Source organism: Cololabis saira, chromosome 11 (genome assembly GCF_033807715.1).
Source record: "Cololabis saira isolate AMF1-May2022 chromosome 11, fColSai1.1, whole genome shotgun sequence".
NCBI classification, from domain to species: Eukaryota; Metazoa; Chordata; class Actinopteri; order Beloniformes; family Belonidae; genus Cololabis; species Cololabis saira.
The window spans coordinates 18,689,164-18,711,655 of record NC_084597.1 but is presented as its reverse complement, the minus strand read 5'-3'; the positions used below and the strand labels follow the sequence as shown (position 1 = coordinate 18,711,655).

The 22,492-nt window shown below is 41.3% G+C and overlaps 1 protein-coding gene across 1 annotated transcript in view; it reads right to left on the bottom strand.

Annotated features, from left to right (window-relative positions):
• The window catches only part of LOC133454604 (synaptic vesicle glycoprotein 2C-like), an 85,469-nt gene that overhangs the window by 56,920 nt on the left and 6,057 nt on the right, over positions 1 to 22,492 (bottom strand). The window contains exon 2 of the mRNA XM_061733325.1: positions 14,706 to 15,614. Coding sequence (XP_061589309.1) covers positions 14,706 to 15,312 — 607 coding nt within the window. The 5' untranslated portion in view covers positions 15,313 to 15,614. The remainder of the gene's footprint in view (positions 1 to 14,705; positions 15,615 to 22,492) is intronic.

Below are 22,492 nucleotides of genomic sequence, written 5' to 3'. Positions count from 1 at the left end.
CTTGATCCATGAAGGTGGGACAGTGAAATTTATGAAAACATTGGCCGGGTTTCCCAGATCAGTTAAGTAGTTCTTAAGAGCGAAAGACTTCTTTCAAACCTTCTTAAGGAGCCTGTGAAAGAAAATCGCGTTTCCCAGAGTCGCTCTTAGCTTAAGTATCTCTTTCATTAAGAAGGAAATGAAAGATGCTGCTGACCCAGTCTTTACAACCATCTTAGTGAACAAAGACTCACAGATCCAGGCGCGTCAGGCAAATCAATATCACACCAAGCAATGAGATATTAAAACAATGCACCCCGCACAAATTTTGATCTATTTTATACTTTAGATTTATATTGTTTAGCATTTATTGGTGACAGCAAAGGGGGGAAAAAAGAAAAATAAGGAATAACAAGTGTGTTCCTGTATATGCTTTATGCTTTACGCACAAATAAAACGATCATCATGAATATCATGTATTTGATAATTTGGCTGCTATACAGCATGTTCTCGCTGCAAATCAACCGCGTCGCCGTGCGCGAAGCAGAACTGTTTTTATGAACGCATTCGTGCGTCAGCACTTCAATCCCCTGGACGTGCTGTCGGACCGGGCTGTCAGGCAGCCGTGACACCTGCGCCGAGCCCGAGCCCGAGCCCGATCACCTACATGTGTGATGACAGGGAAGCAGCAGCTGAAAGAACGGGATCCTTTGATGAATCGTTCATTACAGTCTCAAATATAATCAATGGTGTCGGTTTATATTAAAGAATCTTTTTGCCCAGAAGAGAAAAGAGCGAAGACAACGACCCATAACTATTTTCTTCTCTTGAAAAAACCCACCTGCCGACTCGCGCTGTATACAGCGCGAGTCGGCAGGTGGGATGCATTCAGAAGAGGAGGAATACGTGCGAGGTGGGGATGATCTCTGCAATCTGAAGCCCTCTATAATTGTAAAAAGAATTTCACTTATCACGGGTTCTTTTTGGAACATAACCCCTGCGAAAAACCAGGGTTTGCTGTAATTCCACGTTGCGATTTGCGAAACTCGCCTTCTCTTGGCTCATGTTTTTGAACGCACACACACGCCCACCCCGTTTACTCCCGGTCTCCGTGTGTGGGGAAAAAAAGCCTCACTGTAGCCAGAAATAACGGAGTAACGCACCGTTTGGATGAAAAAGGGTCATTGAATTATATTTATCATCTTAATTTTTTATTATAACGCACAGGCAATAGTGAATTAGTGCGTTAGGCAGCAGTGCTGCGTGTGAAAATGCGCTGATAGTGATCGGTGATCGATTTGCCTGGCATCGATTCATTTGGTTTCAGAACCGGACAGCTGCTCCAAAGAGCGTCTGAAAGAGCGAAACTAAAGGACGGTGTTAAGAAGTCATCTGGGAAACACCCGTATCTTAGGGTTCTCTCTTAGTTCAAACCTTCTTTGAACCTCTCTAAAATCCTTAAGAGAGGTTGGATCTGGGAAACCCGGCCATTGTCTGTGTTTTGAAGAGGATGCCAGACTTGGCCAAATCTGGTTTGAATGTAACAGGTTTCAAAGAGCAGCCGTGGGATCAACTAAAGCATTGATTGGACTCGGAGACAGAAAATGAAAAGATCAAAGAAGGCATTAGTGTCCGCACATGCAAGTAGATGCTTCACAAGTTGCATCAGTATGGAGGTAAAGAGTAATGATGCTGTTAATCTTTTTCTTAAGCGAGAGCAGACGGCGCCTGTTACTTTTAACAGTACACTGTGCTGCTTTGTCTGCTCCCACAGGGATTATTCCAGCCAGCACTTAAGTTCAGCAGTCTCTCTGTACGCCACTTTTTTCCACAGTAATTAGCTGTTATGTGTCAGTGTAATTCTCTCTTGACACAACGGTTTCTGCTCTGCTTTGTCTTCTCTCAGCGATGCGGAGTCCAAGCATGGATGAGAGGAGAGCAGGCAGACAGACAGCCGTCATCGCTGTGCAACTGAGTGATTGTTTGCTCAGCGGGAACGTTCAGGACTTTAAGTAAGCACTTCGGGAGTTTTACAGATGAAGGGAGTCCCAGAGGACGAGGCCCGACTGAGGGCTGCAGTAGGGGGTAACTGGGCACAGAGGAGGACGTCTCAAACATTAGTTACGTCAACCCCTGCTGATTTCTCAGTGGTGGAGTCCACAAAAGGAGTAATCTACTACACATGCCCAAGTTTTATGAGAAATAAGGTGCAATTGTGGCCAATATGTGTTCCTGTCATGGCACATGAGGGCGGTACCTCAAGTGGATGAGTTTCTGGAAGATTTTGCGATCACAAGTGTGGAGCAGAATACAGTTGTAGATGGACATGTGGATCAGTGTGGAATCTGCAGTTGTGCGCACTCTAAGGGCCCGATTTACTAAGATCCTAAATAAAGAGTACTAAATTGCGTGTGCACTGAAAAAGTTTGCGCGTGCTGTTGTTGTGTGTTTTGCGGGTGATCAACTAAGATTGCGTGCGCAATTGATAACAGGTGCAAACCTCAGTATTTAAATGAGGTGTTGCGCGTCTTACGGTTTGCGGCGCAAACTTTGCGCCATGGAGAGTCTGGATGGAAAGCAGGATATAGGCGCAAGCGCAAAATGAAATTTGACGAGTTGGAGTTAGAGATATTAGTGGAAGAGGCAAATTGTTGTGCCGTATTCAGCACCCCTGCCGTGAAAAGCACCCCCTCGTATATTCAATGATAAGTAGACCAAGAAAAAAAACAACACACTGACACTTATATATATAAATATATTTTAAATATTTTAAATATATTTATATATACACACTCACACAAACACATACTCAGGAGTTTATATTATATGTATTTACAAATATTATGAAAGACAACACAGTAAGCAGGCTATTAATTAATGACATCAATAACCATTTACCCGATTATTGTTATCTGTGACTGTGATTGTGGGAAAGTATGACTATTGTGGAATCCATGAGCGCATTTAAACATGAATCATTAACACAAAACTGGACGCTAAACAGAACGTGACACGGAAGGAGAATATAATTTTTGTCAGACGAGGGGGTGCTTTTCACGGCAGGGGTGCTGAATACGGCACAACACCGGGGTATGACAACTGCAGAACAGGCGCACAATAAGAAACACTTTTTTCTCCATGAAAACACGTGATTTATTTATTATCACAAATAAAAAAATGAATGTGCCTCCTGTGGCAACCTTTTGCTGAATAATACTCGATTTAACATTCAAATAAAATATTTCTCCTTTTGCATGTGGAGATTAGCACCTTCCTTTCGAACGTATTAAATACAGACGCAATCACAATCCCTTCAGGCTTGGTAAATCTCATTGCGCGTCGTAAATGGACCAATTTGCATCTTCCCCTCCCAGTATTTAGCGATTTCTGCCGGGTACGCCCCATATTGATTATTCATCAGGGCAAAAGTACTAACTGAATTGCGTGTGCTATTTTGCTCATTTGAGAGGCGCAGTCCTCTTTGCACGCTGTTAGTAGATCAGCTGGCACTTTGGTTTGCGGGTGCTGTCAAGTTTGCACACGTTTTTACACACGCAAACTTTTAGTAAATCAGGCCCTAAATGTATTGGTTGTAAATGGTGGTGGTTGGACTCTCCCTTACAGACAAGTTCAGTCATCCACATCAAGATGAGCCATTTGAGGTGGTTTGGACATCTGGTAAGGATGCCTGCTGGATGGATGGATGGATGGATGGATGGATGGATGGATGGATGGATGGATGGATGGATGGATGGATGGATGGATGGATGGATGGATGGATGGATCACATGACCAAGACAAACAACCTTCCTTTGAAAGATGTCTGGAGTCAGAAACAAACTAGAGATGTGTCTTCTTATTGCATGTGGTCAGAGATAGGAAGTAAGCTGGTTTGAGGTGCAGATCAGGTCTTTGGGACACCTCTGTAGCAGGCCTCCCAAAGGAAATGATTTGAATAAGGAAAACTGTGATGAGACCCGCTGCAGGCCTATAACTTACTGTAAAGACGACCTCTCTAGGATGACTTTGGAAGACATCAGTGGTCAGGTGTTCATCAACTTGAAGTTGCTCATCACACAATGTCAACGGATTAGGTTGAGATGTTTTTACTTTTCCTTGAGGAGGTTTGTGCCCTTGTGTCCCTAACATGAATGTTGAGAGCTGTTTGTGCTTCCAAATCTGTGACCTTTCTGCCTGAATCCTGAATGTGATTATGATTTTAGGTTGTGAGGCTTTGTTGTGAGGGAGAGATGGTGGCAAATGTTATTGTCCCTGGATTTTTAATTAGCTACCCTCGAGCTGCAGCGCAGGCCATTTATCACTGCATTGTGTTGATTAACTTCGCCTGACAGCAGTGTTAGTGATCATATATGTAAAGAAACTGCAATAAACAAAGCTATTTATCATTAAAATATCAATACCATTGATTCAGATGAGTCACTCTGAGGTCTTCACCCTCTGTAATACCTGCAGCGCAGCTTCATCCGAACAAGCGACAATTTCACAATGTTCACAGTGATGTTGAAAAACACCCACAGATGAACCGAAGCCATGTGTGTTGGAGGAGAAGAGGAAGGGGAGAGCATTGATGAGAACTGCATGAAAGCAGTCCTTTCCTTCTCCTCCTACTCCCTCCCTTCCTCTGGGGAGGTACGTGAGCCAGTCTACCATGGCTAAACTGCAGTGAAGCACAATACTGCAGAGATTAAGTCTAGCCCATATCTTTAGATCACCTGCATGGCTATGAGAAACAGAGAAGCTTTTAGAGAGTGTAATAAAAGGATTACAGCACCAGGGGTAATAGAAAGGACTGGCAAGTGAGGGAGAAAAAGACACCGAAACGTCCTCTATCTGGATAATATCTCACAGGGAAGTTTAGAGTGTGACCTGAACGCAGTAGAAGGAGAAGAAAGGCAGGTGTAAAGAGGAAATAAATGTATTTAAAACCACAAAGGAAAAGTGCTACAGGGCAGGAAAACAAATAGCAATCCAGATATACGGGTAATATGTTTTTCCAAAAAAAGCATAAGGAAAGCACTCCACAACGGTTTTCAGGAACTTCTACAGGTTCTTCAGATAGGCATTGAAAAAGCTGCTGGATGTAACGGCCCGGCAGAGAACCCAAATGCAACACACAGAGCACACAGCGGTAGCATGTCTGGTTCACTTTATTTGCCACAACAGGGGTGAAGACCAGGCTGGAATCCAGAACAAGGGGCAGGCAATAATCAGCGTGTCCAGTTTGTACCTGTTTGACTGGCACTTTAGGTTTTTTTTTGTTTTTTTTCTGAGATCTAATAGTTCTAATAGTTCTAATAAGATGCCGTGCTTTGAACTCCTGCCGTCTCAACTCCTGAAGTTGGGTCCTCCTCCCCCGATCCACAACACGATCCGAGTTAAATGTCATTTCACATTTAAGTCAATGCAAGTTTTAAATCTTAAATGACAGAAAGTCTTACATTTGACCCCAGAATAGTTTGGAAAAAACCCTAACCTTCATCGGCAGAAATTTGTCCTTAATATAAGACTACATTTATGACTGTTAAGCATATTTCTAGACGGGCTGTTTTGCAGTGTAAGAACAGAGGTGAATGTTATTACTCATCAGGAAATTCGGACTACAATGAATGAATGAATGAATGAATGAATGAATGAATGAATGAATGAATGAATGAATGAATGAATGAATGAATGAATTGTTTATTTATGTGTCATACACCTCTAAGGTTCCCAGCCTATAAGGCCTACAAGACACAGATACCCTACGCCAGCAAACAAACATCAACTGCGTACAAACAAAACACAAACCCAAAATTATAATATCCACTTATACATTACAGATCAGATCCTTTCTCAATTTTCATATAATTTGTCCTTTCTCTGTTTCCAGGCTCTCTTTATAAAAGTAGCTATAGAGAAAACTTCCTCTTTAAAAAACCATTCCAATTTAACATCATCCTCAGTCCAAAACAACTCAGGTTTACAATCTTGCATTCTCTGAAATAAAAACTTCCTGGCTTCATTATACAATGGACAATAAAACAAAAAATGAAGTTCATCCTCAACAACATTCAGGTCACAAACACTACATAATCTTTCCTCTTCAGGAACAGAGTTATACCTACCTGTTTCTATGGCCAGAGGGAGAATCCCAGTTCGCAACTGAGCACATAATGATCTTTTTGATCTATCCAGGGGTAAGGTCGCATAAGGTTCAGGACAATAAATACTCTTCATCAACCGGTAAGTTCTAAGTTTGGGTTTATGCCAGATGTCATTGGCCCATTTTTCTTTATACTCAGAGAATAACATACGCTTAACATACTGAATATTACACCGCTGACCATTTATAAAAATATGTTGTAGATCAGTTTCACTAAAGATAGCATTTATTCCCTGACACCAAGGATAGTTATGTGCTTTGTCCCAATTAAAAACTTTTTTGGCTATTCTAGCCTCTGGCATAGAAGACAGACGATTCCAAAGTCTAAGCACTTCCCCCTTCTGCTTAATCAAACATGGCTCCCAACCCATATCACCTTGGAAAGCCAGCACAGGAGTAAATTTGTGCACGCCTAAAAAACATCGAATAGCCCGATTTTGAATAGCATTCACTCTGGACAACTCCTTACCCCCCCAAACCCCTGCTGCATAAAAAAGAATTGGAGAAACACAGGCATCATAAAGCTTTGAAAAGGTAGTATAACTAAGATGTTTACAATTCTTCATTTTACTTACAATAGAACCTAACGCTCTGCCTGCCGTATCAGCGAGGATATTAATATCTTCTTTGAACTGTAAGTGTTCATCCAGGGTGAAGCCAAGATATTTCTAAATATTTGTATAACATAAAGGTTCAAATCCAACAACTACAAGAACTTAGTTTTTACAAGTGCTAGAGGTGGTCTCCTGGCCTTATTTCAACAAGAGCTTGTGACAGGGTTCGGTAACCTGGGGTGGGATTACCTAACCGACCAAAACACCATTACCGCCACCGTTGCAATCACGTCTGTGTCGAGCTCAAAACAGAAAATAAATTAAAGCTGCAAGCAGCGATGAACGGGCCCTCGCACGTGCAATTTTCACCAATAAAAGTCAAGGACTCAAAACTAAGTCCAATGACACCACCCACATTTCCTGCAAGTGAGATGGTAATAAGTTGTTCCTAGCTTTGTACATGAATTGTGCAGTTTGGAATTCTACTATGTCAAAAAATTTGATTATTTTAGAATTGAAAAATAAGGAATTGGTGTGTTCAGGAAAACCAGCCTTATGAATTATCCTTATGGCTCTTTTCTGCAGTATGAATAGAGGTTGCAGTGAACTTTTATACGTATTTCCCCAAACCTCTAAACAGTAAGTCAGATAAGGCAAAACTAGGTGTGACGGAGCGGCTCCCTCACTGAGTGCGGTCCTCCCCTGACTGCAGGCAGTGCACAAACATACATTCAAACAACTACACTCATACACGCATGCTGTACATTCTCTCCACTCCCTTTCTGTCTTAGGGTGCTTTCACACCTGTACCGTTTCAAGCAGTTGTTCCGATACAGGGAACGTTTCCCCCTAAAGATCGGAACGTTTGGTATATGTGAACACAGCAATCGCGCTCTGAAACGGTACAAAACAAGCGTTCCGAGATCGCCTAGGAGAGGTGGTCTCGGCCCGATTCCAATCGAGACCTGAAACGGTTCATTTTTTTTATTTGGAGTGAGAACATAATCCACACAGCAACCGAGACAACTCCATTCATTCATTGTGTGTGTGCAGCCGCGGCGCAAGGAGAGGAGTCGGTGCAGCCTCCACCAACTCCTCTCCTATTGGACGTGCGAGATGTCTTCCCAGCACGGCACAAATTAAACTTTGTTTGAAATTAAACAATGTTCAATTCGGGCAGGGTTTGCGCAGCCCAAACCAGGCTGCAGCAGGCGGCCTCTCGTCCGCTGCCGGGCTCCGCTCTGCGCCGAGCGCACATAAATGAATGGGTAAAGCCTGATTTATGGTTCCGCGTTAAATCGACGCAGAGCCTACGCCGTACTCTATGCCGTAGGCTCTTCGTTGGTGTAACGCGGAACCATAAATCAGCCAAAGCCAACGGCTGCGGTCTGTGCTGCGCTGAAAGGGGCGTGTCGTTTATGCCGGGGTGCGGAAGAGGAAACTCCTTCCGCGTTCATTTGACCAATCAGAGAGCAGCTGGTTCGCGCATGGAATTTGTTATCAGCTTTGAAACGGTACAGACGTTTGCCTTGTGAACACAAACTCCACAAACGAGAAACGGAACAACTGTATCGATTCAGCCCCTGAATCGGAACAAAACAAACGGGCCACAGTTGTGAAAGCAGCAGTCGGCTGCACCGACTCCTCTCCTTGCGCCGCGGCAGCACACACACAATGAATGAATGGCGTTGTCTCGGTTGCTGTGTGGATTATGTTCTCACTCCAAATAAAAAAAATGAACCGTTTCAGGTCTCGATTGGAATCGGGCCGAGACCACCTCTCCTAGGCGATCTCGGAACGCTTGTTTTGTACCGTTTCAGAGCGCGATTGCTGTGTTCACATATACCAAACGTTCCGATCTTTAGGGGGAAACGTTCCCTGTATCGGAACAACTGCTTGAAACGGTACAGGTGTGAAAGCACCCTTAGTTGTCCTATGTTTATTCATTCATACACGTATACTCACATGCACACACACACCCACACGCCGCATGGTCGTCAGCTGTGTCCCATTCAGTCTGATTGCCAAACAGAGGGATCAGTGATTGAATCCAGGTGTAGTGGGAGGGGTTAAAAGTATAAATGAAGCCGGTTTGGCTTGGCTTGGAGTGTGAAATCAGCTGTATAGAAGGCAGCATCTCAGTAGAAACTTTGAATTTGTGAGAAACTTCCTGTTTGAATGTTTTGTTTTATTTAATTTTTTTTGCATTTTTCAATTAATTTCGTTTTTCAACTGCAGTCTTTTTTTCTTGCATTATTATAAAAGATGCACCTTTGCATCCTTGAAGGCCGGCAACAATAAAATATAATATTATACTTTAATATTATCCGAATGCCAGTTTTTTTTTATTGAAGATTGATTGAATTTTTGTGATTAATTATCCAGGAATTGCTTTGCTCTGGCCAAAACTGAGATGCCTCTAGATATTTTGTTGTGGATGTATTTAATATGAGATTTCCAGCAAATCTTGTCATCTATAATTACCCCAAGAAATTTAGTTTCATGTACTCTTTCAATGTTTACACCCTCAATCTGTACCTGTGCTTGATTGTTTTTATTGTTTCCAAATACCATCATTTAATAGTAATATTGTTCAAAAGTTGCTGTAAATTCTCACCAGAATAAAATATGTTTGTGTCATCCGCAAATAGTATGAATTTCAGCATTTGAGATACTCTACATATGTCATTGATATAGATCAGTGCTTCTCAATCCTGGTCCTCGAGTACCACTGTCCTGCATGTTTTAGATGTTTCCCTGCAACAACACACCTGATTCTAATTAAAGGTCCTCATTAGCTTGTCACCAAGGTCTGCACAGTTCTGTTGATGACACAGGTACTTGTATCACGGTGTGCTGAAGCAGGGTAGCATCTAAAACATGCAGGACAGTGGTACTCGAGGACCAGGATTGAGAAACACTGATATAGATGATAAACAGTTTAGGACCCAACACTGACCCCTCGGGGACTCCACACTCAATGTCCAAACATTGTGACTGATTTTCTCCCATCTTCACAAATTGTTTCCTATTCTTTAAGTAGCTTCTGACCCACTGTAATGCACACCCCCTTATCCCATATAGTTCCAATTTATCGAATAATATTTCATGATTTATTGTATCGAAAGCTTTTTTTAGATCAATGAATAAACCAACTGCGTATTTCTTGCCCTCTATGGAATTTGTGGTTACTTCAATTAGTTCAGTTAACGCCAAAGATACTTTATACAGAAGATAGCGCATTACCGTTACTGCCAATGGTATGAAATGGTATCCACTTCCTGTCTCCTAAGTGGGCGTGGTCGCCCACCCAGTACAAGATCATCGGATCAGTTTAATATTTTTTTTCCCTTCCAAAAAGACTTCAATAATAACAATAACAGTATTATTAACCAAATAATCAAGTTTTATTTTAGTTTTAAACTTCATTTTATCCAATGGGAAAACGACTTTGGCAGTTCTGCAGTGACCGACGACTCTGAGCAGAGCTATGTATTATTATTATTATATTATATTATTAGCTATGAGAGCCAAATATCGCGAGAGTGTATTGCTCAGACAGACAGGTCTCAAACAAAGTTCATTTTCTCCTAATCTGTCGGTCTGAAAATTGCCATTTTGGTGTCAGAATGTTCAGAAGGAATGTGGCTTTTGAAAAATGGGTCCCATATTTACTTAGGTTACTATGGGGCGAAGGAATTGGTAATAATCTGTGCTTGTTCACTTTTCCCATAGGACTCAATAGACTCAGGACCTGCTGTTAGTCTCCTAAAGGGGCGGGGCAGTGGGGAAACCCACGTGACACAGATACAAGAAACACAACCGTAGTGGGCTGTCTCGTTTATTGAACGTCTCTGGTTAACGCTTGTGCTGATGTTCGGGTTTTTCGGAATCCATACTGACTGTCAGATAGTAAATTGTGTTTATCTAAGAAATTGTCTAATCTGTTATTAAATAGTTTTTCCAAAATTTTTTGAGAATTGTGGGAGAAGAGAGACAGGTCTGTAATTTGTGAAGTGGTGTTTGTCTCCAGTTTTGTGCAACGGCATAACTTTAGCTATTTTCATGCTATTGGGGAATTGACCAGTTTGTAATGATAAGTTAAAAATATGCGTCAGAGGTTTGGAGATCCCGTCTGTGACAGAGCAGACTCTGTCAGAGTAGCTAGTATTATTGTTTTCATGAGCAAGTATTAGGAGTTGGATTTCGGTTCCACAGAAGGTGCATATTCTGCTGTGACATGTGATTTAACTACTGTACTTGTGTCTATCCATGCAGATGCAGTAATTTGGGAGCGGCCATGATTGCCTGAGAGCTCTGATTGCTTTATGGGGAGCACCTTGTGTCTAATGTTGTGATTTGGTGACTGCTTTGCCAGGGGTGGAGACAGGAGCATATACAAAGAAAATGGTTCAGTACAGAGGGGGCTGCCATGGGGAGAGGTTGATGCCAACACCTCTGCTTAACAATGAGTTCTGTTTTTGAGTTGTTTTGTTTATAGACCTAAGTTGTCCAGGCCTGGAACCACATTAAAACATTACTTTTTTTTGCAAGCCTGCCTTCCGTCTGATGTCATTTAAGGGTATTACTTACTGACAAGTAGCCTTTCACAACCCATTCGGTAACACCGTCAACAACCTTTTTTACTATTTTCATGTCTATTTCATTATAGTCAGTTGATGTTTTGTTTTTGCATTTATTCACAATATCTATAATCTCCTTTTCCTCCACAGGTTTAAGGAACATTGTGTTAGGATTTGTTTCTATGAGATTATCATTGGATTGAGACGCACATTTTGATGTATAACACACCTAGGTGCACGTTACGGTTCGGGCCGCATTAACGGCCAAAGAAATAGCATAAATCGCGACAAAATTACACGATTAATTCAAAATGGCCGACGTCCTGTTCAGTTTCGGCCATGGCGCCAAGAGTCTTTTCTTTAAGTTGCGACATGATACAGGTGTGTACCTATTTTCGTGCATGTACGTCAAACCGTATTGTGGGGCTTGAGGCAAGAAGTCTTCTAGGGGGCGCTGTTGAGCCATTAGGCCACGCCCATCAATGCAAACATTAAATATCCAATTCGGTAATTCGGTAATACCCACCATCTGCAGTAAATCACGTTTGTATCGGTGATCATAAACACCAGTCAGCAGTTAAACGCTGTTTCATACTGGATTTGGTTTCTGTATTTAACGCTTGCGTTCTTCGATTCCACTTAAAACGGCGTGTCATTTCACATGTTTTGCATTTCATCAATTTTTTAAAAAGTATCAAAACATCTGCTGGATTTTATGGATTCGACTCAAGAAATCTGGTGTAACTCCTGTTTTTAGCAGTGCTTATAAACATTGGTCAACATTTTGAAATGCTTGTCAGCACAGTAATGAGTGTTCACTGTTCTTAAAATGTTTCAAAGCACAACCACCCCTGAAGGCAGAACCACCCCTGAGCAGCAACCCAGCACCGGTTTCAAGTTGGTCAAAAAGGGGGAGGAGCTAACTCCAGTGCGTGTTTTTTTGTTTGTTTTTTTGTTTCAAATATAAACAAGTGTGACATCCTCTACAAATTCCTTACCCTGCCTTTAAGTGATTTTAATGTGTATGTAAATAGGATAGCATTTTAGCATTTTTATTTTAATAGCATTTTCTTTCAAATAAATCAGTGATAACATCTGTTACTTTTCACTGGTCACATATGAGGTTTATGCACAGACTGATGAACAGAAAGTAAACCAAATCTAAAGTGAGCTGCCATGCAAGACGCTCACCTGCTTTGGTTGCGGAAACTTCAGCACGTGGACAGGGATTACCACCTACATGAGGGAGACATCTGCTTTATCATTTAAACCGCAGCTGCCTCAGCGTCCCCGGTGGCTGTTAGAGCTCTGTCTATAGCTGGCAAGTAGTGTATGTGGCTTATTTGAAATGTTTAATTGCACCCATTATGAGAAGTCATTTAATACCCAAAACATCAAGTAGTAAACTGCATTTAAAGATAATGATCTTGCTAGAATATTTCCAGTAGGACCTCTGCTGAAGATTCAACCCTTGAGTCACTGACCTTCTCAGAGTATCAGTTCTATGTTCTCCTCCAAAAATGAGCATGCACACACATCCTTTTATTTAAGCTGTGTGTATGCCAGTTGGTAAAATGACTCATTCTTTCTATTCTTTCCCTCCTGTCTCCCACAGAGAGATGAGTCAGAATCCGGGATAAATCAGGTTGGATGATAAACAAACCTGCTCTTTTGTGTCATAAGACCACACAGTCCTAATGAGAAGAGGCCTCTGCAACGGCTGAAACCCACAGCATAGGATGAACAGTATATCTGGAAATTGGTTAAGGATTGTGTGGCATTTGTTTAAATTATACAAATCAGAGATTTACTATAAAATCAGAGCACACACACGTTTCCCCGGATATGGAATGATCACACCTCCTACTCATGTATTCAAATACTTGGTGCCATGACAACCTGCTGGCTGCTTCTATAGCGATGAGATGACCACTTAAAATGTCACCTACCCAGCACGATTTGCACAAGAGTACATGTCAGGAACATCAATCACCAGCAAGCATCTAAACATCGATCTAGGTCTTGTATCTTACACTTCTTTGGTCTCTCGATCTGCATCAGTCAGATCGCCTCTGGGCCTTGGCTTCCAGCTGCATTTGAAGCTAACGGTGTACCATCAGATGGTGCGCTGTGTTTCTACAGAAATGCCTGTCTCATGGTCACACAGCGGTAGACCTTGGCTGTTTAAGAGTCATTGATAAGAGAGGCAGAGCAAACCATTTCCTGTCTTGTAGTGGAGCTGATGACAATGGAGGAGGGGAGCAGCATTTATAACGTTTGTATATAAATGTATCATAACCAGCCTAACTGCCCGGGAAAAGTTTCTGTTGAATTTTTGGAGACGTTCAACCAAAGTTTTTCACCCCTTTTCCACTCTGCTTATATGTAAACCAACTAGCTTCATTCAACATGCAAAACTACAATCATACTTGGAAAAAATGAAAAAAAAAAAAACTCTTCTTTTTTCATGCATTGTCTCTGACAGTTCTGTTTTGTAAATTTTATTTTATTTTTTTTATTTATTTTTTTTTAATAGATATATATTTTAAATAATTTTATAATGCTTCACAATAGTATGCAGCAATGTCACTTCTGAACACATGGGGGCGCACAGATGAAACCAGCCTCCACGTTTAAGCTGCACTTGGTTGAGTGTATTTCTATCATATTTACGAGGTAATTTGAGGAACAAATGTGCTCCTTTGGCACTACCTGCAACTCGCAATGCAGCTGTTGCCAACGGAGCACTCAAGGAGCAATGCAAGTTTTCACCGCTTCCGTCACAGCTCCTCCAATCAGAGCTGTGGGCGTGTTTACAAAATGTCAATCACAGAACCGCACACACCTCAGACAACTCCCCATCCCCACCCCCTTTCACATTCCCACAAGACTCGAGGAAAACTAGATGTGAAGCATTTGCATGAAGTTTGTCATATATGAAACTTATCTACATTAATTTCTTTTATTACTGATTTATTCTCAAGTAAAGTTGGTTATTTTAACAGCGAGGTCAGTGGTAATTGACTCCCTTTTGGAGCCAGCCTCTAGCGGCCAGTCAAGGAACTGCAATGAATCTAGTCTGTTCCCCTAGAGGTGCACTTCTTTGTGTCTTTCACCACCATGTGACTGTTTTTTTGTAATATGTTAGAAGTGGTATTGCTACATAGTGGGGCTTTAAATGTCAGTATTAAGAGCTTCTTTAGAAAGGCTGTTAAGATGCGCCAAGGTGAAATCAGTTTCGCAAATGCATCTACATTGTTGTATTGGTGCTCAACTCCCAAGCCCTGCAGCAGCTGCTGTCAGTGGCATTTTCCTTTTAGTTTGGTCACAAAATTACTTCAGTCTTCAGGATTTTAAATGCAATCTATGATCTTTGCTTGATTAGAATTAAGATTTTTTTATTACATTTTTTCTCTCTATCCTTACCAAGCCATCCTGCACCAGAGTTGGGGACACACATGTCTGTCTCGGCACTGGGCAGGACAAATCCCACTACGAACACCTCCACACCGTCCGACATGAGCGCCAGGCCAAGTACAAAGAACAGCTGCCACTGGAATCTCCCGTGCCCACACTCCTGCATGATCAGCTCATACTGCTGGGCCAGCTCCTCCTCGTCTGCCTGTCTCTCGTTCTCAAGCTCCTTGCGGCTCTTGAGGCTGTCTGAGACCGGCTTTCCCAGAGCTACCTGACCATCCTTCTGTTTCTCATTGCTGACGCCAGGCACGCCTTGGTACTCCCCCTCGTAGATCTCGTCTTCATCATCGTGGCCCTCCGTTGCATCACTGGAAGCCCCTTCATCGTCATCATTGGCTGCATTGTCAGCATAGTGGCCACCCTGCTGATTGTAATTGTTGTAGTTGTCCTCCTCGTCTTCGTCATTGTGGAAACGGTTGTAGCTGCGATGGGTGGAGTACTCATCTGAGGCATGATCGACAGCTTTGCTGAAATTTTTGGCAGCTTGCCTCTTGGCTACTTTGGCGATGTCCTTGGCTCCTTTGACCAAGGAAGTCCTGTTATGCGTTTCATCCATCTTGGCACGAGGATTGTTGCCACTAATTGCCTTTTTACTTCAGCTCTATTGCACTTTTATTAGAACTTGAATGTGCTGATAGTTACTTTTACTTTACTTATGTGCTATGTGCAAACACAATGAGATTTAAGGCAGTTGATAAGCAGTGAGAAGCCAGCCAGCTGCCAGGGGACTGATTCTTAAATAGCAAAGTCTAATTCCATCAGATGGGAGTAATCAGACAGTCCTCAGGTGGAGACAGTCGGCCTGAAACTGGAAAGACCCTCAGTCCTATCAGAGCTCAGTCGTAGAGAAACATCAGCCTGTGGGGACAAAAAGAGAAAAGCAGGTTCAGACTGATTCAAAACCACCTATCACAAATACCTGAGTGTTCTTGTCACACAGAAAATCCCTCCAAAAGAGCATTTTTGCAACCAAACGGCAAACGTTTCCGCTAAATCTGAGGAAATGTAGTCTACCAGGAGAACATTTGATTTTTGAGCTTGTACATTCATAGAAGCAAATGATTGATGAATTTATTGTTGTAAATCAAGCTTTGTCATCCTGTGATATACATTTTCCCTGAGAAGTTTGAGTTTGTGCATGTTACGAAACTTCACATTACATTTGGCAGAAACCTTTTACCTAAAGCAACTTGCAACAGAGGAGTACAATCAAGCAAGGTAGGAAATAACACCATAGCCCAGTCACCACAAGTTCTCTATTTGAGCTCATAGAGGTTCTGGGATGGGTGTTCGACCCAGCTGCGGTTCAGGAGGTAGCGGCAGCAGAGACTGGACCAGCTCCATTAACTTTGCTCTTCAACATCTCACATTTAAGCAGTAGCAGCCTGGCCCAGAGGACGTGACGCAAATTTACGAATCCTACTATGGCAATGCCAAGAGCCGCCCCCTCTACTCTGTCTCTGATTGGCTGGCTGTGCATGTTGTGTTACCACTAATATGAGGGATTTTGCCCATAGTGATCTTATCTTATTCATTTCTTATCTCTGATGTGTAATTTGAACAACGTAACGCTTTTGCAAAGGGGTAATTAATGTACAGTTGCATAACTATAGGAAAGTTAGACTTTTCTGTACAGACAGTGGGGCATATTTAGTCCCAATCAAAATGTCAAAATTGATGGTAATTTTTAATAGTCGGAGACAGGAGACAGTATTTTGCCGTCTTATACATCAGCTTCGCAGCACTGAGAGAAACTTGAACTGCAGCTGTAAAAGGCATACCTGTCAAGTCTCTCATTTTGGCCGGGAAACTACTGCATTTTACCCCTCTTTCTCGCTGTCCTCCCGTATTAGTATTTTCATGTAAATGTCCTGTTTTATAATATATATTATAATTACTATATATATATATATATATATATATATATATATATAGTATTATTTTGCCCCTCCAAACTGAATTCTTACTAGCCTCGCGATAACTTGCTATAGCCTGGGTGGCAGTTCTCGTGAGGTTAGTGGCGACAACGGGAACACACTCGGAACAACAAATCAGAGATGGATGGATGTAACGAGAGAGAAGGCATTTCTTCCAAAAAGCAAACACTTCATGTAAATATCTCTAAAAATGGGAAACCAAATTTGCTTCCCTAAAGAGGAGCATGATGGGGCTCAGTTGCATGTTCTGAAAGATGTTTTACTGCGATGTTAGTGTCTCTGACGGGGGAAGGACTGATGTCCATCAGCAGCAGCAGCTGGAGGCTCAGAAACATGCGTCTGTGCCACTCAGTGAACGCCAGAGGGCCACATGATTGAAAATGTAAATGTTTCACTTGAAGACAATCAAGGTGTATATAAACTGAAAATAATTCAAATAAATAAATGTGCTTTAATTCACTTTTATGTTTTCATTTAGGCTCTATTATAGGAATTACATACATATGAATGTCCACAGCATGTCAGTGTCAACAAAGGTCGGCCTGTCGGATTCTGAGCACATAATTTTGGTTGTAAGTGGTTGACAGGTAGATATTTTAGATTTGTTGTAAACCTGTCTTAAAATGTAAGATACTGGACCTCGGTTGAGCTGGTGGGACAGCGGTGGAACATTTCCCTTATTTTTAAATCGAAAACTTGATATGGCAAAAGGTGAGGCATGGTGGTGGACAAATAAGAGACAGAGGAGGGCGTATCTTGACAGTGACTTGGTGTGGCCATAGCAGGATTCGTGAATTCATGGACGGGAGATGCAGGTCTGCTTTCAGACAAACTAACTCCTTAAATAAAACAGCAGTTGTCATGGATATGAAATCCAGATGTGCAGACCAAAACCATTTTTGAGCCTTATTTTCTCAAGTTGGACATTTCAACATGGGGACTGACTGACTAATGGTGTCAGTCAGTGCCTCTAATGGTCATTCAAGGAAGTTTTTCTTCCAAGTTCATGAACACATACGAGAAAAAGAGTTTGAAGAATAAGCCAAAGCCGGGGCTCGTCACGAGGACTGGATGTTGTTCTTGGAGTCCTGTTGCTTTTTTGTTTTGACATGGGAACATTTAATTACTTTTTTGCTATTAAAGAAAAATCAAGTTTGCTTAAATGGATCATTGCCCGTTTCCATGGTATCTAAAGGTATTATCAAGATGTCATCCATCTTAAACCCAGAAGTGGTAATAGTGCACGTCGTTTCGGTATCTGTGTGGAAATAATGTTTCTGTTCGAGCTATGAGCAGCCAGGCATAAACCTGAATTATGTTGTGTTAATAAAAAAATTTTTTAAAGCCAACACTTGTAATTAAGGCAATAAAAACGGAAATTAGAATCACATCACACACAAAAAAATGCCCAAAGAAATGTCATTTGTGAGGAAGCTATGCTACATTGTTGATTAGTTTGTTTGCTGTCAGCCTGAAGTCCAGAAACAGGACTCCAACTAATTACACCTCATGGTCTGTCTATGTTTCTGGAGGATTTCCAGGACTGTGGCACAAATTACAAAAAAAGTAAGTTTTGAGCTCTGTGCTCACATTGTTGCAGCCGTTTGTAGGAGCAACTGTAACACAGACTGGAATGAACCAGTCCGTGTAAACTGGAACACCTCCAAGTATGGTGTTGGCATTTGTGGCTAAAGAAATTTTCAAACATGAAATTAGAATCCAGAAATTGTCCAAAGTTTGCTTTGTGGGAGGCTGGAAAAGACACCAACTCCCTTTCAGTGGTTTACTTCCCGCATTTTCTTTGAAGCTGAAGCCAAACAGGAAAATCAGATTACCACTATGAGTTGACAACAAAAACTAGTCTATTTTTTTCTATTTACTCCTATTTAAAAATGTCTAAATTTGATAAATATAAACATATTTCTCCAAAACATGTTTTGCTGTTGTTATCTTAGGCAGTTAAGATGGCAATGTATGTCCAATTCCTCCTGATGGTTGGTTTCCATTCATTTTTCCATTCATTTTTATGCTAAAAATCTCATTTGGGTTCACGCTGACTATCACATGAAGCCAGATCAGGCTGTCAGCATATTTTTCACACCTGACATTAATAAATCCTTATGCATTTGGAAATGGATGGATTGTCTCAGAGCTGATTCATATTTCGTTTAAAATTTTGTTTTCAGGTGGGAGTGCACGTCAGCCGGTATGACTGACGCCCCGCAGGACACTCTCTATTATGACAGTTGCGTGGCCTCTCAGAAGACCTGTCAGCTTGCAAAGCTGAGTCGTCTGAGCTGCCAGCGGCCACTGTGCTGCAGGAGAAACACGAGCGTGGCCACTGAAGAATCCTGAGTGGGCAAACACATGCATCATAAACTGTAGATGCACCAAGAAGCTGCATTTTTATGCTCAACGTTAGAGAAAAAGGATGCATCCATCCATTCATCCATCCATCCATCTTTTAACTAAGACTATTCATACAGTCAATCTTAATAACAGGTCTTAAATATAAATATATTCTTGGATAGTTCTGTGTTACAAAGGTAAAATGGTAAACTACAGCCAAATAGTAATTTCATATTGTGCCCAAGTTTCCACATAAAAGGAAGAAAATCCATGTTAACATGCTTCTCTATTTGGATCTGCAGTCCCTGCGGTGAAAACTGTACACCGATGTGTTAAGTACCCAAATAGACCGTGGCAGGTTGATGTATGGGGCTTCTTCTCACCTCTACTCAGCAGGATAAGATAAAACATCAGTTGGCATCTATCTATGTGAGCTCTTGAGCACCGGGGGCTCCACAGCCACATACAGCAGCCCGAGAGGTTTTGGTGCAATGCAGCAGTCAAATGAAGTAGGAAAAGTGTCCTGACTAACTTTGCGCACAGCCAGATGACGAGACACAAACTCCCTGAGGCCACGAAAGCATCTGTGCACCCAGTCAAAGAGAAAAGTTTCTGTACTCTGAAGAGTTGGGACAATTCCCCTTGTAAACCTACACTGTGTGCACATACAGTATACCAGAGTAAGTGTGGTCACCTGAACTCAGAAGGTTTCCCATTAAACTTTGAGAGTGAGTAATTTCTTTTGTCTTATTGACAAAATAAGCCAATGTTAAATTCTCCTGTGTTTCTTTTGTAACTTTGTAGAGGAAACATTCAACCAGTAGCTGATTAGAGAGCAGGCAAGGCCGGATAAATATGATCAAATTGTCTTATTTATCAAAACTGACTCTGCTTATAGTGTAAGAAAAATTTTCATGGCTAGAATTCTTACTATGGTTTTTTTTAGTTTTTCTTGAAATGAGGCTTGTTTTCATTTTCTTTAGTGGATAGTTTTTGCAGTGCACTCTTCTCTCCTCCAGCCACAAAGAGCAAAGAAAATGTAGGAGCCGGTGGGGATTTGTTGGCGTCGAACCTTCGTCATACTGAGGTTTGCACATGTAGTCTTCGACAGCCTTGTTCACAGCTGTGGAGCATCTGAAGCGTTCCCCTTTTGAATATTCATGAATTAATCGTTCTCTCCATGGTACTGAAGCAGCAGAGTTTCAAAATTCAGCTTTTTTTTGCAGGTTTTTCTTGGATGTACAAGAATATCAAGACTGTGGATACTTATTTTCACACTGTATTGCAGTGTGTTAAAGGCTACAAACCAGTCATCTGTTGTTATAGAGAAGCAAAAATCACAAAGACTGATGTGTTATTACTATTAATTATGGCATGATTTTGGAGGGTTAAAAAAAGTTTTAGATTATTTTATTTCAGGTATCAGCGTAATAAAATATATTTTTTTAAATCTTAAATAACGAGGCATGCCCAAGATGATTACATGTCAGATATTGAATTCCTAAGTTCATCCATAGACAAAGGCCAATAACTGAGCTAACTGGTAAAAAAAAAAAAACTGGAATTTTACATTTTGAACTTGTTAATGCTAGTGTTAGCACCCTAAGAGAATATGCACAAATACCTGAATTAAATTAAGCAAGATTGTAAGGAAAAGCAGGCCAAAATTCCTCCACAACACTGAGCGAGATAAAATCATAGCAAGAATGGCTACTTTAAATTAAGGCTGCTAAAGGTAGCTCTACAAGCTACTCACTCAGGAGGTACTTAATATTGCTCACCTGTCTGTGGGGATGTCTGCTGTGTGCTTACTGATGTCCTGGCCTGCCCCCTCTCCCTTCTCTGTTCTTTATTCTCTCTGTCTGTTCTCTTTTCCTGCTCTGCCCAGTCTGGCCTCCGGCAGGAGGGTCCCCCCTTATGATCCAGGTCCTGATTACCGTTTCTTCCTTCCTAAAGGGGAGTTTTTACCTGCCTATGTTATGTTTATGTAATAATTGCTCGGGGGTCGTGTTCTGGGTCTCTGGAAAGCGCCTAGAGACAACTTCTGTTGTAATAGATGCTATATAAATAAAATTGAATTGAAATGAATGATTTATTTCTTATGGGTTAAATTTTTGATAGATGAAAAAAGTTGTTATCTGCGAGAGATTTCAAATTAGTATTTACCAAAAAACACTACGATCATATCTTGTGTTTTTACAGGATTAAAAAAAAAGGTTGCAAAGTTTTTTACATGTCTGGAGCACTTTCCCCAGAGCCGGCCTAAACGGCCACAAAGAGCGATTTATGCCAGGATCTGGCCCTGACTTTCCCAAAAAGATGTTAACCCTTTGTGTCATCCAACTTCGGCCATTCCCCTCCATAAATTACTCAAGCTTATATTGTTTATGATTGCATTTATTTCCCTTCTTTCACTTTCCTCTTTGTTGCTGTGATTGGGTTTGTTATAACAGCACCCTTATGATGGGATTTCAGCAAACTGCAACATTTCTGTGAGCTCTGAATCAGCAGTCCACGTACAGCAGAAATGATTTCCTTGCAGTCGTGCTGTCATGGCCGGCTAACGCCATCACCAACGTTCATTAATCAGTACCACAGAAATACACATACAGTAGAGACAGAAACACACACACACACACACACACACACACACACACACACACACACACACACACACACACACACACACACACACACACACACACACACACACACACACACTGTAGACTGGAAGGCAATATAAAATACATTTTGTTCAGCAGGATTTGAACGAAACAAGCTATGTTACAATTTGCAATGAGCCAATGAGACACAAATTAACTCAAAAAGTTCCTGCATCAGCAAGTGACATAATGGTTGATCTGTACATGCAAGTGGTGTGTGCAGAGCCCTCCAGGCTTTCTGGGGTTCCCGCAGATGGCTGCAGTGAACATTTGCTCATGTGCATCATGTGAATAAAGCACGGGGAGCGCTGCAGATGCCACACGAATACAGAAACAGCACAAAAGCTAAAGAAGCCATTTATATTTTTATATATATATATATATATATATATATATATATATATATATATATATATATATATATACTTTAATTGCAGGGAGAAGCTTCTGTCAGAGAAAGTATTTATTTTGAATTCAAGTCTGAAAGTAAAAAGAGTCACTGTCCATGATTTCTGCAGCAGGTTTTTAAATAATTGAGCCTGAAAACAGCAGAAAATTTGAAGATTGTAAATTGAAAAAAGACAAGTTGCAGTAAGACTACCCTGCCTCATATTTCTTCATTTTTACTAATTATCATCTGTTAACAACATCTTATTGGCTCTTCAGGACTTCTGAAATCAGCATTAGTTGAGACACCAAACTGAGAAACTCCTCTGATGGGTTGAGATCAGACCACCGACTTGGAAGTTGAAGAACATTCCAATTTTTTGCGTTGCTTTCTCAGTAT